The following is a 23,581-nucleotide window of genomic DNA, read 5'->3' as shown; positions in this document are numbered from 1 at the left end:
TTGCGACTTAAACTAAGGAAATAAGGTGACCTTTTGAGGAAAAAATCTCAAAAAATCACGCATAGTTTTTCAATTTCAACGTGAATAGTACTTCACTATTGAATATTCCATAAAATCACACTTTGAAAACAATGATTGACTTAATTCGAGTCAATCAGATCCATTGCTTTCCGGAATATAATGAATTTTCATGAAAAACTCCAGTTTTCTGTGTAAAACTTACGAATTCGATAATCATACAGCATTTCGAATGACTCAGTGTTAGGAACGAGGTATGGTGTGATATTTGAAAATATCAATGTTATCAGAATTCAAAAACGCTCAAATTTGACACAACGGTTTATTTTTTTTTCTATCACTAACAATATTCCAAATCTAATGATTTTTCAATGAAAAAAAAAAAACAAATAAAAAGTATTGAATCCCTTCAAAATAGAACCTGGGGTTCTATTTTATAATTTTTTTAAAATTCTTGCCTGGGGTGTAATTCAGTCTGTCTTGAGGGTCAGCTACCTACAAACCAGTGGTTGTTAAAAAAAAACAATAATTGTAACGTGATTAGTAATGAAAGCTTCGTGATCTTGTTGTCAATGCAGAAGCGATACATATGCATTTTGCAACGAAGAAGAAAGTTGAATTGTGGTCAACCTTATACTTTACGTAATGTATTGTATTCAAGATCAGTAATCGTATCAGTTATGACTATTTACCGGTCGATTGAAGCCATTCATCATACTTGGTGTCTTCAAGTGAAACCACAAATGAAAGAATCTATTTGTTATTGGTTAGAGACAGAGATAATTGGAACAGTTAATGTCTCTCTAATATGGACACCAAATTATGATGATAGTTGTTTTTGCTCAGTAATATAATTTTAATATGAGGTTTAATTACAGAGATAAATATAAAATGAATATAATCGAAGCTAATTCAAAACGACCAAGAGTTGTCTAAGACTTTGGGTAGGTCGAGGTTTAGGTTCAAAGAGGTAAATACGCGTCATTCTTGTATAGGAGATAATAGATATATACCGTACAACTTCCTCATGACACTTCTTTATCAATGAAAGTTCTGCATTGCGCAACGTTGCGCTAGGTACTTCCCTTTTAGATTCGTGTTACTTCTTGATATTTGACTTGTCCATTTAGAATGATTAGTCAATAATTATTAGTGGTATGATAGTAGGATTCCACTAATTCATGTTTTGGGATACTAACAATTCGCATAAAATGAAAAAATATAAGGATATAAGTGTACAAACTAAGCTTCAGCGTTTTTGCAATTCGTTCGAATACACATTTATCAAACGCTATTTTCAATAACAATGCTGATGATTTCAGATCAGGAAAATGTTCCCTCAAATTGTTGATGAGCTTTTCGGATGGTTTGTTACACTAAAAAATGATAAATTTTTATTTAACCGAGCAGCTACTTGTCTCACCCTGTGTAGTAGTGCATCATCGTGCTGATACAACTTATTTTCAACGATATTGAGTGTTGGATCATCAATGAAGTAAAAATTTCGTGATCCAGAAAATTTTCATACATATATCTGCATTTAAACTATCATTATAACATCTACTGGCATCAGATCAATCCTACCCAGAGTAATATATACAGATAGAGGGAGCATATGTCATTTTCAGTAAGCAAATGTTGAACCCAATTGCATATTGAATCGGGAATAACTCAAATAAATATATTTCATTCAATAAAATGATACTATAGTAAAATTGGGGTTTCGAAAATATATCACAATCCGAAAACGTAATCTAACCATGTTGGGGACATGAAAAATTGCGTATGCTCCCTCTATCTATGTTTATTACTCTATGAAATCCTCCCAAGCATCGACAGTAAAACGTTGCTGAAATCGTGTTGGTCTAATGGCTTATGGATTTTGCAGTGCCCATACATTTCCATTAGGATTGTTGTTTATACAGTCCTTAGTTAAACAAACCTTGTTAGGTCACATGACAACCAAAATGAATCTATTATTTTGTGGATGTTGTTGAAGTAATCATTGACAACATTCTGAAGGGTGTTTTTTTAGAGCTATAGAACTTTAAATTGCAATAAAACAACGATGTAATATTCGATTGACATGGATTTTATTTATTCGCAAGATAATCTAGTGGCATTACATTTTAAATATGATTTTTGGCATATGACCGCCACGGCTGGCTCGGATGTAGTCCAATCTGGACGTCCAATTTTCGATGACTTTTTTTAACATTTGTGGCCGTATATCGGCAAAAACACGGCGAATGTTGTCTTCCAAATGGTCAAGGGTTTATGGCTTATCTGCATGGACCAATGACTTTACATAGCCCCACAGAAAGTAGCCTAGCGGTGTTAAATCACAAGATCTTGGAGGCCAATTCACAGGTCCAAAACGTGAAATTAGGCGGTCACCGAACGTGTCTTTCAATAAATCGATTGTGGCACGAGCTGTGTGACATGTTGCGCCGTCTTGTTGGAACCACAGCTCCTGGACATCATGGTTGTTCAATTCAGGAATGAAAAAGTTAGTAATCATGGCTCTATACCGATCATCATTGACTGTAACGTTCTGGCCATCATCGTTTTTGAAGAAGTACGGACCAATGATTCCACCAGCCCATAAAGCGCACCAAACAGTCAGTTTTTCTGGATGTAACGGTGTTTCGACATACACTTGAGGATTAGTTTCACTCCAAATGCGGCAGTTTTGTTTGTTGACGTAGCCATTCAACCAGAAGTGCGCTTCATCGCTAAACAAAATAAAATGTACGTAGTGCGCGATACGTATTCCGCACAGAACCATTATTTTCGAAATGAAATTGCACCATTTGCAAGCGTTGTTCAGGCGTGAGTCTAAACATGATAAATTGCCAAACCAAAATGAGAATAAATCACTTGACAACTGTTAAATCGGTCGCCATCTTGAACAGTAATGCCAACTTAAAGTTATATACCTCGAAAAAAAAACACCCGTTAGTTGTCAGGTATTTCTTTAATCGGCCTACTATTAATTCAAACATTAAAATGAATTATTTCAAATTCTTCTAAATGAAAAGGAATCTGACCTATGTTTAAGGGAGGAAAATGTTCTGAATAAGCACAACTATCATCTGCCAAAGTTTGTCATAGAACTCATATAGCTGTATAGGTAGATGCAGATTGCAATTTTCTGGATTTTTTGATTTTCATGGCTCGATCATTGCATCAGTCAACTGAACTGGAATCGCCCAACTCCTCCATTCATTCCTGCAGTAATCCATTCAGAAAGTGAAAATGCAACGAAGGAAAACACGTAATCGTGCATCTATAGGAACTTGGTAGTGCCGATAAAGGCCTGGAAATTCGAGGGTACGTAACAGTGGGGATCTCCCAATAAAACAAAACTAAAACTGGGTCGAAGACAGTATTAGTAGAAGTGAGAGTGAAGAAGCCGTTCTTCAGTTCGCGAAAGCAGACAGATCGTGTATGTTTGTGGTGTGGACCTAGACATTGCCATCATGAAGGTGAGCATTTCTCTTCTTTCACCGGTTAACTCAACATCTTCCGGACAGTCGCTTTACTTTCTCAGGTGCATCCTTTCTTGTTTGGTTTGATATTTTCAGACAAAACAACAAGAAACCAAAAAGTCTAGTACTGGTCTCTTTTTTACATTTTCTAAACAATTAGTGGCCCACAAAAAAAAGTTCTGGAGGGAAGAAGTTTGCACTGTTCCAGAAATAACACCCTGTATATTTTCATTCAAAATGAGCATATCAAATGATGGAAATTTCAAATTTTAATATCTATGTCAAATTTAAGTTGAATATCTTATGGAGGGAAGATGCTATGAAAAAAACTTGAAAAAAAAATACAACACCCTGTATCTCAAAAATCCAATAGTTTGCGGTCCCATGATCCTTAAAATAATTGGAGAAATAAGTATTTTCATTTGTGGCTCCAATTTAGGAACAACCTATATAGTAAACTGTCATTATTTTTTATGCAAAATCACCCCTTAAGTTTGAGGCTCTTAATCACAAAAACTCTGTATATATGCCCCAAATCGAGAGAATATTCTACATTCGAATTTATTTATTTCAAATGTTTCCGATCCTTTCATTGAAATTTAGAATTTTCTCAAAAATTAATTGACACCCTACGAAAATTGTATAGCTCATTTCAATGATGTACTAGGAGAACATTAGTTTAACTTTTTCTGGGGAATTGGGTACTTTGATTAATGTGAAAAGAGATATGGGTATAACGAACACTGCAAATTTCAACCCTCTGACTTAGCTTTCACGAAAATTATCTTGTTCAAATTAATATCCTGCCAGAAAAAATGTAATTGGACCAAAAAGTATTCATGTAACGGTCGAGGTTGTTGAAGGCTCGAAATGCGCAAATTAAAGATATTGCGATGAAATGATAGTCACACTGGTACCTATGAGAAATCTTAAAAAGTTGAAACAAAGAAAAAACTATGTTATCATTGAAAAGGCGGCAAAAAAATGGATATAAGGATCGGACTATAATTAAACAGTGAATTATGGTTGAGGGGATATTTTGAAGTGCGTATGGTGATGATTATCATAATCAATTTTTTTCTCATTGTATGAATAAGAATGGTTTAATGTTAATCAGGATGATTTTTCACTGTCAATGACTCTTATAAATTGATTATTTCGTCTATTGAGAATAAGGAACAATAACATCTAAAGTTTTGTATGAAAAATATTAGAATTTTAGATGAAGTATTACTTATTCCATTGAGAAAGTTCTTCAAATTTGATACCAGAACTTATATGACCTTCAAAATTCAAGGATTAGTTTGCGAACTGTGTTCTAGAAATCACAGGTGCTGCAAGTTTCACAGAAGACTGTTATTTCTCGATTTATCTCATGAAAATCTTCGATATCTAAAACTGAGAAAATATAGCAACAAGTTGTTTTTTCTATATAAAATTTTTGTTCTTCAATCTTCAAATCAAATTATGTTTTCATATATTTCACATTTCTTTAACATTTCTTGACCAAACTTCTTTCTTCTATGGATGAAACTAGAGAGTATGAAATAACCAAATTATTCTCAAACCTGTTATCTGGAATTCCTATTTTATTTGAATGAAACTAAAAAGTGTGAAAACAATCAAATTATCAATAGATACACTGTCTTCTTTTTGTTCGGTAGTCACTCGATCGAATAATTGTATTAATTGAATGATATTATCATATAATTATAATTCTAATATGGAAATTTCAGTAGTAAATAATGACTAGAATTGGTACCCAAATGGAAGTTATTACAACAAACGAATAACAGAAAATTTTGGGTCTTGATAAGGTTATGCATGTCAATTGTTCAGTAATTTTTTTTATTCCCAAAGGGCAACTTCTATATTCAAATTCTAATGATATTATAATATTTTCAATTGATTTTAAAAATAGACATCGCGCAAAACACAACAATGCAAGGTGCATTCCACCTTACCCCAGTGAGAATTTAAAGTGAAGAATGTGTCTCTAATTTTCATTCATCACATTGGTTGTAAGACGTATTTCGACCAGAAAAAATATATAGTGTGGAATAATTATGAATATAACAAAGGATTTTTATTGGCATAATGATCTCAATGATCAATGAACCCAAAAAGAGGATCTGGGCAGGTGTCACTTTTCAAGCTGTCGTGTTTTCACATTTGAAGTGAAAATTATGCCATCACTAAAACTTCAACAACGCTTTGAGATTGTTAGTAATCACTAGGAAAATGGTCAAAATGTTGTAGTTACAGTTCGTAATACTAGAGCACTTTAGGGTAGTTGTGAGGCACTTTCCCGACAGGCAAAACTGATGGTGGAAAAATCTGTGCTTTTGGGACAAATTAGTGATGTGAAACCGTCCGAAATTACCCAAAACGTAATTTTTAATAATTCCATTTTTTTTCGCCGGGATCGAATCCAAAGGTTCAATTTCGAAAATAATCAATTGAAATCAAATCGATTATGCACAATCGCATGAATTTTCATAAGCGCCAAAATCAAGTGAATAGAAATGAATATTTGAATTTGATTCAGATACCTATTAACTGTTTTTAATTTACAATTATTCGCGGAAAATAACTTTGAATTGAAATTAAAAGGCTTCTCAGAATTTTTAGTTCATTCATGCCTTTCCGAAGGAGATCATACAATGTTGTATCTATGCAAGTTCGAATTTCTTCGATTTCTATCTTTATAACTATAAGAGAAGCATTAACTGAAAAGTTGTTGAGAAGAATAAATGATCAGTGAAGAACATTAATCGATTCCTATATGTCAGTGAGAAAGAAATGCAAAAACAACACGCTTGGTTTTTTATAGAGTTAAAAGTCGATTCACTTTCCCTTTTTTTAAGATTCATATATTAGGTATGTTATGAGAAATTTCCTGCTACTCATTTATTATTCATGTATTTATCGTGGAAACATTCTTCGATCCTTCTATCATCGTTTGTGTCATCATGAAGAAAAAACAAATACTTAGAAGGAATGAGGAAAGAACCGACCAAAAATTTACAGGGTGTTTAAAGAAGATCATAAACTTGGACAACTCAAATTCATCAAAACTCAAGATTTTCAAATTAGAACGTTTTTTATTATTTCAGACGATTCCACTAACAAAAATAGTGGGGGTTACTTAAGCAAACCCTATACCTAAAATGAATACTTTAGGAATTTTCGAGGAAGAACCTTAAATGAGGAAAAAATGCAATTCCTCACTATGTGAAGTAGTCTGTGACTTCCGGAAAATGCATAAAGAAACTAAAATTCAATGTTTGGATAACTAAATTTCACATTTCATGAATTACAATAAATTTTTCGTTGGGATTGTTGAAACCATTGATTTTCAATTACGAATAATTCATTATAATTTTTGAAATGTCATATTTGATTATGGAAACATCGAATTATAGTTCCTTTTTGTGTTTTCCGACACAAACTACTCCACACTGTGAGGAATTGCGGTTTTTCCTCATTTGAAGATCTACATCGATAAGTTTTGATATATTAATTTTAGGTCAGTGGCGACGCCAACTTTCAAAAACAGGGGTGGCCAAAAGGGGGCCGGATTTTTTTTGGGGAGGGGCAAAGTAAAGCGAAATTAAAATTCTGCTAATCTTTTAGCCTGAGTGTCAAACTTTAGGGGGAGCCAGCAGAATTTTAGGAGGGATCCGGGCCCCCTCTGGCCCCTTCCATTAACTAATGAACCCTTGAGTTTTCACCCAAGTATAATGGCATATTGCCAAAATTGTCATAGAAAAAGCTATCTAATGATGCAATAATATACTGGACCTGCCATTTGAAATATGGAAGTAGTAGTCTTATTCCGGTATAACCGGAAGTGTAGAGATCTGAAAATATTTTAGAAGAAAGATCATTGTCTCAAACCCCAATATGCAAATTTTCAATGCAATGCAATTATGATTAGTTTTCCATAAACGTCTAATAGGCCATCCCGGTGAATCACCCTGTATAACAATGAAATCTGTGCGAATCTGTGAGATTCTCGTATGCTTTCGTTCTACAAGATGTGGCAGAATGAAGGGATTAGCCACATAATTAAAGAAAAGAAATAAATATTGAATTTCCAATTAAAACTGCAACGTTCTCAATGAAATTATTCAAAATCGAACTCCCCCCTTGAAAAATCACTTTTCCCTTCCGCTTTATCCTTAACTGATCTGGTTTCATAACACTCTCATTAAATCTAAACGCAGTTATGTCAGATTAACTCATTCATACTTCAATTAAACCCATTAGATCATGAAGAGTCATAATTGGACGGAGTGTGCCTATCATCTGGAGATTTTTGTCAACATGCAAACGTCATCTTGTGATCACTTGTGATTCGATTATGCGGATTTGTACACGGTCGGTTTGTAAATAATAAAACAACCTTCAACCGTGAAAAGTTCACGGTCTCTTGTTTTCTCTCTTTCTCGTTCGTTTGGAGAAAGTGGAATTGATCTTCATTTCTTGGGAGTATATAATATGATCATCGTTCTTTTGTTTATGAAAGATTTTTTTTTGGTTTAACTGAGAGAGTTGACTAGAGGTTAGCAGTTCATTCGAAAGGACGTCATCTAAGCAATGTAAACCTTTGAAATCATGACGTATTTTCATATGCCTGCAGAAATGAGTGTTAAACGGTATTCTAATAAGAATGTAATAATTTGAAATTGTCATAATGGCAACGATGGGTATCATTTTTTGACATTTCTTATGTCACTTGTAACTTGTAAAGATACATGCCTCAACAAATGACATAAGAAATACTGAAAAATAATACTCATTATTGCAATTATAACAATTTCGAATTGTATCATTACTATTAGAAAACCCTGTAAAAAACTAATAATTAATCTATTACAATTATTTGTATAAATGTGTCTTCAGATCTAGTTTGTAATTGATAAAAATTTCATAAAACCTCGACTGTTGGAAAAAATGTGGAAAATTAAGGAGTGTTGGGCCCCTAAGTTGTCTTAAGCACTCAGAAACACATCTGGGCATACTCTGTTTTCAAAATGGAACAGTAGGTTGATCAGCATCCGTACATAAGACAGAAGAACATGTGCGTCAACACCTCTTGGATGTGACGTAGACTGGTGGAGCGGTTTAGTTGCTTAAGATGAACCCCAAAAATGATCTGCCACCATCACCAATTTTTTTGATCTTATTATTAGCTTTTGAGCGCTCGTTTATTCGTGTACAAAGTACACCCTTAGATACCAGGTAGAATAACTATTCGTGTATGTGGCGGATATATTTGAAGAAACCCACAAATTGTATGAGGAATTCAAAAAACTGATTTATAAGAACAGACGATATCACAAAAACCAGTTTATCGATGTGAATGATATGATTGAAAAACAGAAACCGCTCGTTTGTTGTCCTTAATTGTGCGATCATATCCGTAAACTCATTAGCAATAAATTCATTACAACTGGGTGATCATTACTAAAATTGAAAACCTTCAGATTCATGTGTCAGCCAACCGCTATTTCAAATTAAGTTCTGCAAGGTGGTTGTCACTCCGCATTGGAGGAAAATTATAAACCCACGAATTTGCAATCAAAAGATGCCCCCCTTCAAATAAAATTGACTCTTTGAAGGGAAATACTCATACGACAATATCTTGCCGAAATGTTTTATATGGGTCATCCTGTATACTAGATCCTATTGCGGGTGACCAATAATAATTATTAGTGCTGAACAGTATCCTTTTCACTGGTAATACCGTCGTGCAATACTTGATAGAGCATCTTCACATTTATGTCACATTATGCGAACAACTTTCTCCTACACCTTAAAAAAATACCGTCAAAACACCGGCATAACCATGAACTTGATGGCCAATACAATTCGGTATACAACTGCCTTTGCAATAGGAATAAATTACCCGAATGAAATGTCCATCTAGCGAAAACGAAAGTAGATGGATGAACAATGCTTAATTGGTCGTTAATTTAGAATGAAACGCCTGCTTTATTTCGTTTCAGAGTCTATTGCCATTGTGCCCACTCTTGGAGACAATCAGAGGAATATCCGACGTTTAAATACATTTCGGTTGATTATTTACTATAATGAACCTTTTGGTTCGGCGGAGAGAACATTTTTTTTGCTACTATGAAATTTTCAAGGTTTTCTTTCTGGCATATGCACAATCTAAAAGACGAAGAGAAACAACAAGACATGATACCCAATGTCAATAAATAAAGGGTGTTTTTTTTAGAGTTATAGAACTTTAAATTGCAATAAAACAACGATGGATTATTCGATTGACATGAATTTTATTTATCCGCAAGATAATCTTGTGGCATTACATTTTAAATATGATTTCTGACATATGACCGCCACGGCTGGCTCGGATGTAGTCCAATCTGGTCGTCCACTTTTCGATTACTTTTTCCAACATTTGTGGGCGTATATCGGCAATAACACGGCGAATGTTCTCTTCCAAATGGTCAAGGGTTTGTGGCTTATCCGCATAGACCAATGACTTTACATAGCCCCACAGAAAGTAGTCTAGCGGTGTTAAATTACAAGATCTTGGAGGCCAATTCACAGGTCCAAAACGTGAAATTAGGCAGTCACCAAACGTGTCTTTCAATAAATCGATTGTGGTGTGGCACGAGCTGTGTGACATGTTGCGCCGTCTTGTTGGAACCACAGCTCCTGGACATCATGGTTGTTCAATTCAGGAATGAAAAAGTTAGTAATCATGGCTCTATACCGATCACCATTGACTGTAACGTTCTGGCCATCATCGTTTTTGAAGAAGTACGGACCAATGATTCCACCAGCCCATAAAGCGCAGCAAACAGTCAGTTTTTCTGGATGTAACGGTGTTTCGACATACACTTGAGGATCAGCTTCACTCCAAATGCGGCAGTTTTGGTTGTTGACGTAGCCATTCAACCAGAAAAAAACGCTTCATTGCTAAACAAAATAAAATGGGCGTAGGAGCGATACGTATTCCGCACAGAACTATTATTTTCGAAATAAAATTGCACTATTTCCAAGCATTTTTCAGGCGTGAGTCTATTCATGATGAATTGCCAAACCAAACTGAGAATAAATCATTTGACAGCTGTTAAATCGGCCGCCATCTCGAACAGTAATGCCAACTTAAAGTTATATACCTCGAAAAAAAAACACCTGTTACAACTCACTACATGGAACTTTACATACATACCGAAATTCACTCGAATCTAACGAATAAATTATGAGTAATAAAAATTTGCGAAAGAAATTTGTTTAAATCTCATAACTCCGGAACCATGCAACAGATTTTGCCCATCAACGAAATACATCTAGATATTCGTACCCTAAATCTACCGTGATAATTTCAGATCTCTAGGACAGAAATCGTGTATACCACTTGATTTCATCATTAACATCATCAAAACAATTCACAGATCGAAATTTGTGAATTACAGAGATTTCAGCGAAATGATAGCCGGCTCTCACACTGAATCGCGCTCGCAAAACAACAAATTATAACTAGGTATAACAGAACTAAAACAATACACCTAAAATCAAAAGCGCAATATTATCCCAGAATCTCCTGATGATAACGGTCAAATCATGTTTCCGAAACTTCTTGGAATCGCATAAATATACTCGCCGGTAAGTGGACATAATATCCCAATTCCGATTAAAACTTTGTAGGTAAAAAAACTTTCTAATTAACAATTTGTTTCGAACGATTCTCAGCGGGCATCCATGCAATGATGTTAGCTGCCTTTTTGCTCGAACGTAGTTCTATCTGTACCGACTGCACTTGTTTTATTTCGATCAGAACAATGTTTAAATATGTTTCCCATGAGCGCGTACTCAGCTGCATTTCGTTCTCTCAGTGGACAATGGTTAAAATATACTGCTCCACCAAAACAATGGATTTTTATTATTCATTCAAATTATTACTGAAAAAAAACTGCAATCTTCACACAACAGCTAATCGTTCTCTTTTTGTGTGCTTGTTCCACTGGAATAAAAAATCGATGAAGAATTCGAGATCAAAATTAATTGTATTTGTCTATTCAGCCGCCTTGAACACTGTAACTCTTGAACGCAAAACGCTAGAAATTTGATATTTCGGTTGATTTGTCAAAATCCATTAGATAGTTCCAGGGTTATGCCCATGTTTTCTCAATAATTTAAAAATATTAGAATTGAAACCAATGTTCACACGAAATTTCATAAGAATATTATCATTGGAACATTAGAAAAATTGTAAAATTTCATTATCTCAAAATTTACCTACAGATTTCACTGAAATTTTGTGTGTTCAACGGTTACGTAAGTCAAATAAAAATTAAGTTATATATAACATGTCAAAAAATAAACAAAAAATTTTCTGATTAAACAATATTACAATAATAACATGAATACTAATTTAAACAAACAAGTAAAAGCTCACTTCAATGCTTTTCTAAACTATCATATTTAGTTCACTTTTGTATGTTACAATAAATAAACCGTCCTCAACTATTGTGAAGCAGTTTAGTTTCATATTGATCTGGAAACACAAGGATTCTAGCGAAAAGGGGCCAGAAAATCCTGATGACATTGTCCTGTATTTCTCTGAAGCCTTGTTACATGGAATAATGAATCCTACATTGTTTGTTTCATAAAGAGAATATCGAATCATTTGTTTCCGTATGGAGAGCGTCTTTTGCAGTGAACTTTTGTTTCAACCTACACATTATTTTTTGATACCGTACTCCAGTAATGAGATTCTATTATGATTAATCAAAATCGACAACCAAGAAGTATATCTTGAAAAAAATGTTTAGAATAAAGAAAATACAAAAGAAAAAGAAGTATAATTTCCAAGTATGTAATAATATCTTACGATATTAATTATCTACCTGGTTAATGTATCAGGTATCAGCGAAAATGCCATCAACATAACCATTGTCAAACAGAAGATTTCCACGTAGGAATCATAATCGAAAGTAACCCAAGGAGAATGCATGTCATCGAGGGAGAGTAACGATATACCAGTTTCACCCTTGTTAGAGATCATCAGTACCGCATAACTCAATCCGAGATGACAAACAAATAGTAGAAGTAGTAGGCACCTTATTGAACGCTGGCAGACGCTAGGCAGTATGATTACTACGATGCGCCACCCAGCGGACAAAAACCTATCTACTCCGAAAAAGTAAATTTGCACGCCAACAAGGAAAATCTTCTGTTTTTCAGCATTCTAGAATAGTTCAAAATCTATTGTTAGTAACCGATAATCCCCTTAGATTGAAATTTAATTCTATATAGGTACCTACTCAATAATATACTTACCAAAATATTCTGGTGAAATTGTAAAATCCTAAAACTACTTCATTTTCTAATAGCATTCTTTTTTCCAGAACAATTTCCTTTTGGTCTTCCTCCTCTTCTTCTTCATCGTCCACAAAGTCAGAACCGGTGCCATCAAAGCACCATTGAGCATAATAACACTAGATGATATAACAGAAGACGAGAGAAAACACATAGACTCATATGTACAGTATGAAAGGTCGAAGAGGTCAGGATCTTCATCTGCAGACTTGCTGGGTGTTCTCAAGACTCTATTGGCCCAAGGCGCCAAAGCAAAATTGAGGCTCATAGGCAGAGCATCTGCTGCAGCTTCCTCTTCATTAGCAGGCTCAAGCTCCAGTTCAAGTAGTGGGAAAAGCTATCCCAGCCATGGGTACAGTTACCATCCACACCCTGTAGTAAGTATTGAAATCAACAAACACTTCGATAGAAGAATCTAATCATCGATTAGTACATATAAAGGTTAATTAATTAATTAAATTTATAGACTAACCCTTGACCAAATGCCTCTCTCAATTTTCAGGACGAAAACGACTCTAAAGAAGCGAATTTAACAGAATTGTTGACAGATACTGATATTGATAGAATTGACCGACGTGGTTATAAAGTAAGATGAAAGTAGAGGTTGTGAGAATAGCTATCCATCTTTTGTATATAACTGCAGCTATTTGTAGCACAAATGTATATGTGATATCAATATTTCAGGCAACCAGCACCAATTTTGATTGTACATTTTGTTTAGAAAGTATCCAAAAAAAATAGGTTCTTATTCATCTTGATTTCAAGAATATACTAAATTTTCAAGTACATCTAGAAGGAAATTAGTGTTCAATGATCAGCAAAAATGCCCAATTCAATTTTTTTCTACGGGACCAAGATCAGGTGTTGATTAAATTTAAATTTTGGATACTTTCTGAATGGTCTATAGAAGCGATCCTTCTCACATATAGTTTCTGAATCGATTTGTACAGACACAAAAACCAAAAGAAGAGCAAAGGAAATCTATCTTCACATGAAAGTGCCAGTGGATATTTTGTCTTTATCGCTTTCAAATTATTATTTATAGCTGACAGCACCTGTGGTTTCCACCAACCCTTATGTATATTGAAAACTCAACAATGCATCACGAAAAAATGAATAGATTTTTCTAATTCTGATGTTTTCAACAGCAGGAGAAACCAGACCCTTGGTGGATGAAAAAAGCAGTTTTGAACACTCTCCTTCAAGCAGTTAAGGCCATAAAAGGTGGCGTGTTAGCGTTGAAAGGCCAGCTTATAAAGGGTGGAGGTTACCTCTTGGTAGGAGGCGGTAAGCTGGTGAAAGCCAAGGGAGAAGTCATCACCAACCTTGGAAAAAAAATTGCCAGAACTGCATTTAGGGAAATGCATTCTTCAGAAGTTCATGAAGGTGGGTATTTAAAATATTTTGTTTACTCTTTTGACTTTGAGCTATTTTCAGATGCTTCTTATGGTCACTACCATCCGGAAGTAGAATATGGACCACCATCTGGACCTGGACCAGATCATTTTCCAGATCACTTTCATCACGTTGATTACCAGGGGTCTTATCCAGGTATTTTGATTTGAAACTTCATCAATGACAAAAAAGTTGCACCAAGTTATTGATTCCCAATATTCGTTACCCTTTTTGCACAGATTCATGTACATAAGATTTTGTTTCTTCTATTTGGGGGTCTCTTTTAATGTTTTTGCTTTAACTTTTTGGCTAAGTCAGAAATACCGATATTCGAAAGTCAGTCTTTTCGAATTTTCGAGGAGAAATTATTTCAATTTCCAACCGAGCCTTCTTTATTATCAAGCGAATGAATTCCTATGAATCTAATCACATCACTTAAACTGGAAAAAAATTGTCGGATAATTGGTACAGAAACAATGAGCCAACGAACTAGAAATTACAGTGTCACCAAGACTGTACTTTCATTCATAGAATTACGAGTATAAATGTTTCAAGTTAGGCGAGTCAACTTGTCGAAGTCCATAATCAGTTTAGATACCATATCGATTGCGACGAAGGCATTAATTTAGTAGGAAAGTTGGAATAAGTCCATTCTTCACTCACTGATAGTAGAATACTTTCGTTTTTTTTACGTGAACGCATAATATCGTCTCGGTTGACAGACAAACGAAGGAAATTTTCGGAGAGAGTGAAGACTGCATGAATATGTGGAAAATTTGTGACCTTCATAAGTAGAGATTATTATGAATTATTCAAATGGCAGTAATAGAAGGATTCATTGCCAAAAAATAGTGAACATGATTATGAATCGAATTAGAATGGTGTATAATTTGTAGACTCGGGATTTCAATGCATTTTTTTAGTTAGTTATCGAAAGTCCAGCTTCATATATTATCTTTCTGCATATTTTCAAATATTTTTCTTCCAATGGGGCCAAAACTTCTTTATTAGACTCGATAATCTGAAGGTGGAGGTGATTGTGAAGATGCCACTATTTACAAAGGCACTGAACGTTTTTCACTCTGTTTCATGAATATCTAGGAGATATTCATTTATTGTAGAGGTTCAATTTTGACCAAATTTTCTTCAAACTTTGGATTTTACACATTCCAATACAAAAATTATGAAATTTTCAGGGAAGGTCACAATTCATTGGCAATAATTGAACCAGAACGAGCTTAATTATATTTCTTAAATATTTTTCGCACCATGTTTCTTTCAGCTAACATAAGATTTGTTCTCAGCAACTTGTATCTAACTCAGCACTAAAAACTATTTTAGTTTACACCCATTTACATGAAAGACAACCTTATGATAATACGAGGTCTTTTTGAAATTAGTTCAAGATCCAATTCCATTTTGTTTTGACTAAAAAAGTCTCTTAACATTGATACAAGAAGAAGAAACTGCCAAGTAGGCTCAGTCAACAAAAACGAATGAAATATTATTTTTTTTTTAACTGAGTTGCCGAAATATGAAGATAATATGTAATTATCTTTCTAATGATTTCAAAGAGGTCCAACTTTTCGAAAAGTCCTCGTAGAACCTCTTCTACATGCCTAACAATCAAACTCACATGACATTGACTTTTAAAGACAACAAAGCATCAGGGGTGCAATCAGGAATTCTCATACTTAAGAAAATACCATCAGGGAAGAACACCCACTCATCACATCATGGGGCAGAGTCGACAATAAACGAGTACAAAACTGTGGAACCGAGTTTTGGCACCATAGTCGGCAAACTGTTCTCCGCTGCATCTTCATCTAATCCTGACTCTCCTGTACCATTCACGGACTACCGACATACGCACCCACAACCAGACGATTACCCTAGCGGGGAAGCATCAGACGACAGCAACCATCACGATCAGGGTAACTTAGATTCCGATTTCGAGCTTGAACCTGCTTTTGATTCTCCTGAGGCCAACAAGGTAATTGAACCAGAGAGCTCAGGAGAAGTTGATCTCGGTCCTCACAACCTTAAGGTCACCCAGGGCGATTCCCAGCATTCCAATCCACCTTCGGTGGAACAGAACCCACCCAAACTCCCTGCCGTTGACTTCAAGGGTATTCCGCAAGGAACCAACTTCGGTACTTTCATAAACTTGGCTCAGGATTTCGATCAGTTGAATCCTTCCACGAATGCCATCAAATCACAGAGCTATGACTTGAACCATTATGGTCTTGGTGATTTCCAAAACCATGTGCCCAATCAGGCTTCTAATTCGGGTGGTAACTTTGCTGAACCACCAGAACATTTTGCTCAAAACTCAGCTACTAGTTTCAGCAACTACCAGAATTTCCAACAAGAGCCAATTAAGGCTAGTAACCCGAATATTTTCGATCACAACTTTGCTGAGCCTCCTGGTGGTTTGCTCCAATACAACCTTGAAGCTCCACAAGGTAGTTTCCAAGGAGTGGCATTGTCTGCAAAGTTTGGTTCCTTTGAGCAGTTGCCCACTCAGTTGGATAAAAATGATTTCACATCCAATAAGAACTTTTTAGGGCCCTACAACCCTGAGTTTTTGGAAAAAGTTCACAGACCTCAACCTCCAAAAAAAAGTTATGATAAGTACCGAGGTCATCTAAATAGCACCCCTAAAATCAATCAACACTTAGTGAATCCTTCTTCCAATTTAGACCTTCCACGTTTTGCACCAAATCATCTTGAGTCCCCCAAAGGGAATAATAATCATAATTTTCCCCCCTTTCCTAAAAGACCCTCAGGGCCACCCTTTAGGTCTCCTTTCCCACAACAACCCTCTATGTACAACAGGAAAAAACCACCTACCTCTACAAAACCTAGACAGGTTGTTAGTCAGCAGTTCGCCAATCAGTTTACTAGAAGTAAAAACCAACCCAGACCGCCAAATTTTGACATTGTACAATCAGTCACTTACCAATTAGGACCAAATGAACCTACGAAGCTATAGACTGACTGACACAAATAAGGTAAAATTGGTTTTGGAAGAACAGCTACTTTGAGCTTCCAACCACCGTCTAACAAATTTGGACACCCAGTATAACTTTGAAGGCTAATCTTCCATTATGGAATCACCACTAATCAAGGTCCAGAAACCTGCAGCAGAAACTAATAACCCTAATATAATTAACCCCGCTATTCTTGACTGATTGGATCAATCAGGCACATAACTTCAAAAGAATTTTTACATAATTCATACACCAATAACTGCATTCGATCATTTCCCTCATCTGTATTTTTTTATTTTGTTTTCCAGTACCTACACTCATTCAGTATTGCATATCGTATCACATCACATAATCCATCAATAACAATAACAAACAATCCATTTTTTAATAAATTACCTATTCTATTTTGTATTCTGGAAAAGTCTTGTTATGATTTCTGATTATTGTTTTTTTGCAGGGTACGTCTCGAATTACGAATATATAGATCCGTATTTCAAGTGAAACCACAGAGCCAGACATGTACATATTATTCTTTATTTTAGGATATGAGATTATTGTTAGATTGTTATTTATTTTTTATATTGTTAAATAAAATTTTAAATTAATTCTTTTCTCTTTTTACCTCTTCGCATGGATACATATATTTTTTTGCACTTTCATTGACTAAATAGAGCATCATTTATTTATAGTATGGTATATCTTAATAATATTTTCCTAATTGACAATAATTTACAAATTTATAAAGAATTGTGAAAATGAAAAATTGATACAAGTGAGTCTGTTTCTAATTGCTATTTCATAAATTTTATTATAAATAATAACTTTTCATCTCATTCAACGAGACAACATTCATTTACTTCAAATAATAAGTCAATAATACAAATATATTTTATCCAAATCACTGCTTGGATTTTAGGAATCTATATCACCCCAAATATTTTTAATGAGACTTAGTTCTGGTAGAGCTGCTGGCTCTTGAAGTCTAGAATTATTTGTAATTGTATTTCAACTCGGAGTTATATAATATAATAATAATAATAAGAGGGTTTATTCAGAATATAAATACATAAATAAACTATATAATACTGTAGAGTTAAGTTTAAAATATTAACTGTGCACAGCAATCAACATAACAATACATTCTTTAAGTTAGCCGCAAAATAATTAATTTTCTGGTTTATGTACAACTCCCAAGGAAACGTGTGGTGGTATAGTTATCAATTTTTTTTTAAAAGAAACTATTGATAATTTTCATTTTATTAGATGTGCAGAAAATTATTAGCACGTTGAGATATCAAGAAAAACAGTTGAGCTTCCGGAATGAGTTAAATTCAACAAGAATCGGAACTTCGAAGTTTTATGATATTTATTTTCGCTTTCTCAGTTGAAGTGGCTAGGCTGACCCTGTAAGAGTTACCTTCGTTGAAATGAAAGTGTAGACTGCAATTCAGTTTACTTTTGATATCAAAGCAACACAATCGATTCTTCTCAGAGACGAAACATTATTAGAAAAGTTGATTCCAGTTTAATAACAGAACAAACTTCATCTGAATTCGAAGGTATGAAAGTACTGTTCTAGATTTTTCCGAACTATTTGAAATATTGGATATTATTTCTTTCTTGAGTTTCAATCTCGAGTTCTTCGATTTTAAATTACATCGATATCAATCCAGATTAGATGAATTAAATTAAAATTTATGTTTGTCTAGTTTTTGATTGGAACATTCGAATTTAATAATAGTTTGTACGTATATTGTCATTATTTTTTTAGAATGCCCATCACCCTGTATGCAGTATCTGATGGACCACCATCACTAGCGGTACGTCAACTTCTGAAAGCCCTAAATGTGGAACACACCCTTGTGAATGTTGACTTTGGCTTGGGGGAGCATATGACTGAGGAGTTTTCAAAGGTAAGACTAATTCAATAATATCTATTTTAGCATCTCATTTTTTTCTGAGACAACATAAAGAATTTTCTTATTGATAATAATTAAATAATAACATAATTACTCAATTTTGAACATATTAAAACCTCCAAACAATTCCTGACTCTTTACAGAAAAATCCTCAGAAAGAAATACCGGTATTAGATGACGATGGATTTTTCCTGGGTGAAAGGTATGTTGTTACGATTCAGAAAAACCTTGAAAATGATCCGCGTACCTCGATAGATAACGACAAGTAAACATGATACAATGAGTAATAGATATTGTGTATACTTCATTGTTACTAGAATAATTAATTAATAGCTAAACTGCCGATTTCCTTTAATGTCTGAGCCTGACGCTCTATATTTGGTATTGTTACTCATATCATATGCCATCGAACTCAAAAGGCTTCATTATCAAATCAAAATTTAATGTAATTTTGTGTAATCCAAAAAATTATTAACTACGTATTTTTTTCTTGTTTCAAATTCAGCAATGCCATTCTCCAATACATCGCAGATAAATATGGTGAAAACGACAAGTTATATCCGAAAGATCTGAAAAAAAGAGCATTGGTAAACCACAGATTATGCTTCAATCTGTCAACATACTACAGATATATTTCGGAGTATGTTGTAAGTATCAGGTGATCAAGAAAAAATAAAATCTTATAAAATGAAAACAATTTCAGATGGCTCCTATATTTTTCGACTACCAAAGGACACCTTTGGGATTAAAAAAAGTTCATATAGCTTTGGATAATTTCAACACATATCTACAGAAAACTGGAACAAAATATGCTGCTGATGGTGAGTGGAAACTTTTAGAGCATCGGTTCGAATCTAAAAGCTATAAGAATAATATAAATTTGATCATCACAATATACACAATTTATTACATCCATTTCACCATTCAGAAAATTGTGATTCTCTATGAAAGATGTAGTATGACATAGAATTTTCTTTCACAATGTCAGTATTTTTCGAATTTTGAGCCATGAATGTTCTCTATAATGGGAAATATCTGACTGAGGGTTAGGTTCACCTATTTTGAAGGGTCATATTCATATGACCCTTCGAAATTTTCTGATTCATTTCAAAACTGAATAAGATTAGATCAGAAAATTAGCATTTGATTTAAACTTTGTGCAAAATTTTGTTGATCGCGTAACCAAAACAATGAAAAATTCCAGAAGGTCTTTGACAATGAATTACCCAATATTTATGTGGACACAACAAAAATTTTGGATAATTTCCACTAATAATTATTAGTGGAAATTACTTTGATCTATAAATAGCTTATAAATCAACACCCAGCACTGAAAAATATCGCTTAAAAATTGACTTTTCGAAGGAAAACAGATCAAAATATCTATTCCAACGATTTTCCGGAAAGTATCTTTTAAAAAACTTCTCGTTGAAAAAATATAGTTTCTAACGACTACAATACCAAGCCATAAATCTCAAATTTCTCCACTGGAATTAATTTTTTAAAAGGTCTATCTGTTTTTTCAACCCCCTCCGTTGTTGGATATGATACAGGAAACCGAAGACCATCAAACTTGTCACTTTTCATTAAGAAGTTTCAAGGGAATTCTCTTGTAAACACAGGGTAAGTTTCTTCCCTGTTGGAGGAAAAATCCAAGTCTTGAAAGTTTTATAAGGAGGAGCCAGTTCAATCAAACAACGCCATAAACTCATAAAATGAGTAAATCTCGAAGTTATGAAGAATAGAGAAAATATTTCCTTTATGCCTACGTCAAGATATCATTTTCTGAGTATTTGTTTCTCGAAAGACAAAAATACTTAGAAGATCTCGTTATTTTCATGACATCTCACTGAATTTTCCGATTCTTCATAAGAGTAAAATTTGAGAAAATCCTAAACAAATATTAGGATTTTTTCGCGATTGTTTAGGGTGAACTGAATATTTTTCTGAATTATTTATTGCATATATCCTACAACATATCATTGCGTTATTGTGCTGAAAGTCGTGTAAATCAAGAAACCCTAGTAAAGCTCAACATTTTCAGAGGACAATGACATATCACCCTAATGTAACAGGGAATAATGCTAAATATCCAATTTTACGCTCTGTAAATTGTGTATCCTCAGATGACTGTATATTTCGACTTATATGGTTTTTTCAAGTGCTGTCTTTTTAACACTTTGAATATAACGGTTGTCCAGTTTCTATAGATTTACTTTGGTGGTCTATAGAATGTTCAGTTTCAAGACAAAAAGGTCATATAACCGCAAATTCTTCATTGACAAACTGCCTATGATGCCAAAATTACCTTGTATCTTAAAATCAAAGCGTTTGGGGGTCCATGTTTATAGGACTTTTTTAAATGAAGAATCTGTACTTCATTTCAATTGTACCCTCAATTTAGTAACACCCTGTTTATTTACGTACTGTTTGAGCTCTGTCTATATCATGTTTTCCAGTGCTAATCAACAACATTTGTACCTTCCAAAATACAGGTCGGATTCATTTTATTTTTTGAGTGAACAATGAAGTGGTAGTGAACTTGAACGTGTCGTTTCGATTTTCAGAAACGAATTGATAGTATTCCGCAAATTGAACTTCGAAACTTGACATATTCTATAAATTACTATTCAGCTTTCGAAGGACTTCTCATTTCAAATAACTCAACGTTCAATGTTTAGTAATATTATGAGTTTTGAATTGGTGCGAACATTTTTTTAAGATTTCTTGATGGCTCTAGTTATTGATGTTTTTTAAATAGAATGATGCTATTTAAAATGCCTTTCAAAGTTCAATTTTGTCCCAAAATTATATTATATCTTCATAGATATTCGTTTAAAAATTTCCGAGTGAGTAACATATAGGGGTTTAAATTAACAAATTTCATACGTATATTAGTGAACATTTTCCATAGTATCATTTCATTTTTTTTTCTTACAAAAAATCCTCTATATACTGTTATAGATAAAACTAATTGGAAATGTGTTCTTGATAAAAAACGTGCACTTCTATTATCGATGTGTTTATTTATTCAGAAGGTTGGTTTGTTTGTTGCATACAATCGACATTAATATTCTTGATAGATTGTATTCGGCACACTCTGAAATTTGAAATGTGTTTCCATTGTAACCAATTCAAAATGTATCATTCTTATTGGAAAGCCCTGTAGTATTACACTGAACAGTTAAAAGCCTTGCAGAATCTTTTCGCACAACTCAGACTGTACGGAACTGGCTATACACAATCGTAAAAAAGATATAATGTTCAATTCCACTTGAACTATGGAGCTCAATTGACGATGATTATCAATGGTAAAATTAAAATTATTCAATACACTGATTAATTCACTCATTCAATAGAATTTTATGCACAGTTGAAATAGGTACATAGTTTACCTTGAGTCCACACTTCTTAATTTCGATTACATTAATTACATCATAATAACGCTCATCGAAAGTTATATTCAGATTTAGTGACGAAATTGATCTCGAGAATTTTCTCAGTTTTTTTGCTGTTTTATCTACACCTTTGACCAGAATGCACAGTCCTAGTGTTCTGTTAACCTCTGAATGATTTTGAAAATAGGATTAAAATTTTTGTGCCTAAAATGAAATTCTCAAAAATTCAATCTCGGGACACTTTAACTCCTAATAAAACCATATCCATTTTTTTTCCCACAGATAACATCACCATAGCAGATTTCCAGTTGGTGACAGCCACCATGTGTTTAGAAGCCATAAATTTCGATTTTTCTCAGTACAAACTCGTATTCGAGTGGTACAAGACCTACAAGAGAGAATATCCCGAACTTTGGGCCATTGTGGATGCTGGGATGCAAGAGATCAGCGCTTTTGAGAAGAATCCCCCTGACTTGAGTCACATGACACATCCTATACATCCTGTCAGGAAAAATTAGTGTTTAAGAATGTCGAAATTATATCTCCAGGTTTTTACGCTTTTTGAGTCATGTAATTCGATAGCTGCTGAAAACTGAAACTAAATATTATTAGAAACAAGATTTCATCTACATTATGTTTGAATAACTTCCACAAAATATTATGACTTCTTCATTAAAGATTAAAATGTTCATCAAGTACTTTGAATTATTTTTCTGAAATATAAAATGATCAGGTTAACTGAAGAAATTTCAAATACTGAGGTAATAATGGGTGTTTTTTTTCGTGGTATATAACTTTAAGTTGGCATTACTGTTCAAGATGGCGACCGATTTAACAGCTGTCAAGTGATTTATTATCAGTTTGGTTTGGCAATTCATCATGAATAGACTCACGCCTGAACAACGCTTGCAAATAGTGCAATTGTATTCCGAAAATAATGGTTCTGTGCGGAATACGTATCGCGGACTACGTCCATTTTATTTTGTTCAGCGATGAAGCGCACTTCT

The 23,581-nt window shown here is 34.0% G+C and overlaps 2 protein-coding genes across 2 annotated transcripts; both read left to right on the top strand.

The window, feature by feature from the left end:
• Positions 1 to 3,383: 3,383 nt before the first annotated feature.
• LOC123676606 lies at positions 3,384 to 17,862 on the top strand. Its single transcript, XM_045612671.1, has 6 exons — positions 3,384 to 3,506; positions 12,899 to 13,246; positions 14,018 to 14,255; positions 14,307 to 14,420; positions 15,920 to 17,278; positions 17,715 to 17,862. The coding sequence occupies exons 1-5, from the start codon at positions 3,501 to 3,503 to the stop codon at positions 17,257 to 17,259; spliced, it is 2,046 nt and encodes a 681-aa protein (XP_045468627.1). The 5' UTR covers positions 3,384 to 3,500; the 3' UTR covers positions 17,260 to 17,278; positions 17,715 to 17,862.
• A 779-nt stretch (positions 17,863 to 18,641) lies between these two features.
• LOC123676605 (glutathione S-transferase 1-1) lies at positions 18,642 to 23,272 on the top strand. Its single transcript, XM_045612670.1, has 6 exons — positions 18,642 to 18,816; positions 19,029 to 19,170; positions 19,320 to 19,378; positions 19,682 to 19,823; positions 19,880 to 19,997; positions 22,857 to 23,272. Exons 2-6 carry the CDS (start codon positions 19,030 to 19,032, stop codon positions 23,090 to 23,092), a joined length of 696 nt encoding a protein of 231 aa, XP_045468626.1. The 5' UTR covers positions 18,642 to 18,816; position 19,029; the 3' UTR covers positions 23,093 to 23,272.
• The last annotated feature ends 309 nt before the right edge of the window (positions 23,273 to 23,581 follow it).

The sequence above is a fragment of the Harmonia axyridis genome, chromosome 3, assembly GCF_914767665.1.
Source record: "Harmonia axyridis chromosome 3, icHarAxyr1.1, whole genome shotgun sequence".
Lineage (NCBI taxonomy): Eukaryota > Metazoa > Arthropoda > Insecta > Coleoptera > Coccinellidae > Harmonia > Harmonia axyridis.
Note: the sequence above shows the minus strand (reverse complement) of the source record. Positions and strands in the feature narration are given on the sequence as shown.

Excerpts from the sequence above, each read along its gene's own strand:
- LOC123676606 (XM_045612671.1), top strand. Across the intron at positions 13,247-14,017 it reads GTTACCATCCACACCCTGTA|CAGGAGAAACCAGACCCTTG; the intron begins GTAAGTATTGAA and ends TGTTTTCAACAG. Across the intron at positions 14,421-15,919 it reads TTACCAGGGGTCTTATCCAG|ACAACAAAGCATCAGGGGTG; the intron begins GTATTTTGATTT and ends TGACTTTTAAAG.
- LOC123676605 (XM_045612670.1), top strand. The coding sequence starts at position 19,030 with ATGCCCATCACCCTGTATGCAGTATCTGATGGACCACCATCACTAGCG. Across the intron at positions 19,171-19,319 it reads TGACTGAGGAGTTTTCAAAG|AAAAATCCTCAGAAAGAAAT; the intron begins GTAAGACTAATT and ends GACTCTTTACAG. Across the intron at positions 19,824-19,879 it reads GATATATTTCGGAGTATGTT|ATGGCTCCTATATTTTTCGA; the intron begins GTAAGTATCAGG and ends AAACAATTTCAG.